General features: G+C 43.8%; 1 protein-coding gene across 1 annotated transcript in view; it reads right to left on the reverse strand.

Moving 5' to 3' along the window:
* Nucleotides 1-1,498: 1,498 nt before the first annotated feature.
* The window catches only part of BBS10 (Bardet-Biedl syndrome 10), a 4,964-nt gene continuing 3,341 nt past the window's right edge, over nucleotides 1,499-3,121 (reverse strand). Inside the window, exon 2 of the mRNA XM_009278938.1 lies at nucleotides 1,499-3,057. Coding sequence (XP_009277213.1) covers nucleotides 1,499-3,057 — 1,559 coding nt within the window. The remainder of the gene's footprint in view (nucleotides 3,058-3,121) is intronic.

The following is a 3,121-nucleotide window of genomic DNA, read 5'->3' on the forward strand; positions in this document are numbered from 1 at the left end:
GGAATTACTGTCCATAGTCCTTCATTAAAGAAATCACTCCAGTTTCAGTTTTTCATATGCAGATGTCTGTAGGAGTGTATTAGTCAGGAAAAAAAAATTACGACAATATTTTCTATTACCAAGAATATATATAAACGTTCAACAGAAAGTTGTAGTCAAACAAAGCATTGCTGCCAAAACACCTGAAACAACTTTGGTAGACAGACTCTTCCAAAGAAACTGAAAAAGGGAAAGCAACAGCATAAATTAATGGGAAAAAAATCTGATTTCCAGTTGTAATCATCTCAGGTATAGCAGATAAATATGATTTGTGCCTATGATTTTAAATATCCTCACTAAATTTTCTTTAATAGCAGATTTAAAAAAAAAATCCATTTATTCTAAGTATTACACAATACTGGCAACGGCACACAGGGAACCAATGTGATACCGTTATCAGCTGCAGCTGTTCAGTTACCCAAAACCTCCCACACCAAACCAGAAGTTTTTAAGACACAGCAGAAAAGGAGGTATATCGACATCCAGGTGGTACTGAGCTTAAAGCAAATCGTATTAGGGTGAAAACCCTGTGGGGGGGAAAAAGAATAAAAGAACAAACAAACAAACAAAACCCAGAACGAATTCCCAAATGATCGACGTCTGAACTGAAACATGTGTCTCAGGTTTTTCACACAAAACTGCATTATTGCCTGTGTAAACTTTTCCCACGATTACACAGCCTTTTATAGTAGCACCACAACTCAACCCAGGATAGTTAAAATGAACAGTTGTACTAAGTAATATCACATAAACTAGTTTGCCAGGGCAGACGCCAGCCAGTCACGATATGAAATTATTCTTAATTCTACTGGTTTGACTGAAGTGAACTCAATGGAAAACAAAAACGCTGCATCTCCTATCAAACGAGAAAATTCTTCATTGGGATATACCGCAGTGGCCTACCACTGCCTGCCCCAGCGCTGAACAGGCTAACAACAGTTCTATTTTTCCCATTATATTCAAAACCACAATATATACAAAAATATTTTTGTTTACAATAACTTTCAATCCAGCCTATTATGAAGGCTAAAAGAACCCCTTGCTTACAACTTGCAAGTTCAGTGGCTAATGTCATACTGGCAACTTTTAACGTGCCAGGAAAACTAATCGCACCTAACTCGCATAAATACTCAAACCAAAAGAGGCAAAGTTCACCCTTGGCTAGAACGTACGCAGGATCCTCTGCATGTGGATGGAAAAGGCATTGCAGATCTTCTGCAGTGGAAATCAGCTACCCCTTCTCATGTTTGAAACTTCCAGTTTGTGCTGTTGACAGCCCAGCTGTTCACAAATCTCAGCTGGCCAGCCTTTTTCCTCCTTTTCTTCTAAGAGGAACGAAGCATGTTAGGTCTCTGGGCCTAAAAAGAACCTTTAGTCTCTAGCACTGAATTTTGAGACACATCCATTTGACAAGAAGACACAGGAAAACACATAATCAAAACATTCTTTATTAATGATTTCAGAAGTCATCTTCTGAGTCATTATCCTCAATTGTTTGCAGAGGCCGCTTAACAGCAATTATTAAATCTATGGAGAGAAGCTCTGTAACACAATGAAGAACTGAAATGACTAACTGGTATTTGCAATACACCAATTCTAAGCCTTTTTCGTTCACAGGCAGTGGCTGATTTTTTCTGAGTGCGTTTATGGCTTTGAGATAGAATTTGGTAAAGCTGTTTCGTTCTGTTGTCCCGTATAAGGACTTGGGAATACTTAGCAAAGCATCAGCAACTACGTTAGATATGACAGCTACCTCTGACTGCTGAAACTGTTTTGCATAGTACCGAATATAATAATGCAACAGGATTTCAAAGTAACCTCCTACTGGCAAAACTGATCCTGCTTCTATGAGGGAGTTGGAATAATTCTGTGCAATACTTACACAACTCTCTTTGTGTTTGAATGGAACTATATTGCAACTTGTTTTCCCTAGACCTTTGCCAACATCTAGGCGTTCGCATGCAGTGACTATATTAGCATTATGTGCTGCTGACACAGCAGCCCTGTAATTCTTTCGATTGTCCGTAAGTAAATCACTTCTATAGTTCTCGTGCACGTCACCCGGATGCTCGCATTTTGCATGTGGTTTCTGTACATCTCTCGAAGAGCCATCTCCTCCAGCGGCAACGTTGAATTCTTTGATGCACGAGATGGGATTTGAGGGTATTTGCAAACTTGTTTGCACACATCCTGGATTTTCACTTCCCCGCAAGTCAGGGTCTACAGTTTGTGTCTCTGTTTCATCCCTGTGTGTTTTCAGTTGTCGTTCAGAAACCTGATTACTGTTACAAGAAATATTTTCTATTATGAGTTGCTTCTGAGTAGCTGAAGAATGCCAGCTGCAAACATCTGCGGCTTTGTTCTGGCTTTCACCTTCTGCTTTGCATTCCTCCCTCTGATCAACTCTTTTATATAGCTGCTGCAGCATTGTAAATGCCCCTTGTAAAGCAGCAGCGTGTTGCTTATTAACACCGTCGACCGGCCCACAAAGAATCAGGCAGTGGGGCTGAAAGGCACACACGCTGGTGAAGCCAATGTGAACACATCTCTTTGAGCCGAGCAGCAAGGGCTGGCAAAAGGTGGCCACTGCGGCTTCGGTGATTTCTCTATACACGTTATCACCAAAAGGCGCATAAGCTGAGACCCCTGTGATTTCACAGATAAGGGCCACTTCTTCTGACGATAAGCACTCTACCACAGATACACCGTATAATTTTGCATAGTAGATAACTACTTCCTCTTGCTTCACGCTCGACAGTAACAGTTTGACGCTGTTGCTCTGCAAGTGTTTCATTAAGGCTTCCGTCCTCCTTGCGATCCAGCGTAGGGAGGCCTGATACCGACCCTCGGAGTCGACAACAAACTCGACGCCGGGGGCCGAGAGGGCGGGCCGGAGGGGCTCGGTGACGAGCACGGCCCGCAGGTCCCCGCCCGCCGGGCAGTAGGCCGCGAAGTCCCTGCGGAGGATGAGCCCGGGCAGGACCCTGGAGCTCGCCACAGGGCCACGGCGGCGTGCAGCTCCGCAAAGCGGCGGCCGAGGAGGCGCAGCACGCAGCAGCGGGGGACGGCGGCCGGGGCGCAG

The sequence above is a fragment of the Aptenodytes forsteri genome, unplaced genomic scaffold (genome assembly GCF_000699145.1).
Source record: "Aptenodytes forsteri isolate BGI_AS27 unplaced genomic scaffold, ASM69914v1 Scaffold259, whole genome shotgun sequence".
NCBI classification, from domain to species: domain Eukaryota; kingdom Metazoa; phylum Chordata; class Aves; order Sphenisciformes; family Spheniscidae; genus Aptenodytes; species Aptenodytes forsteri.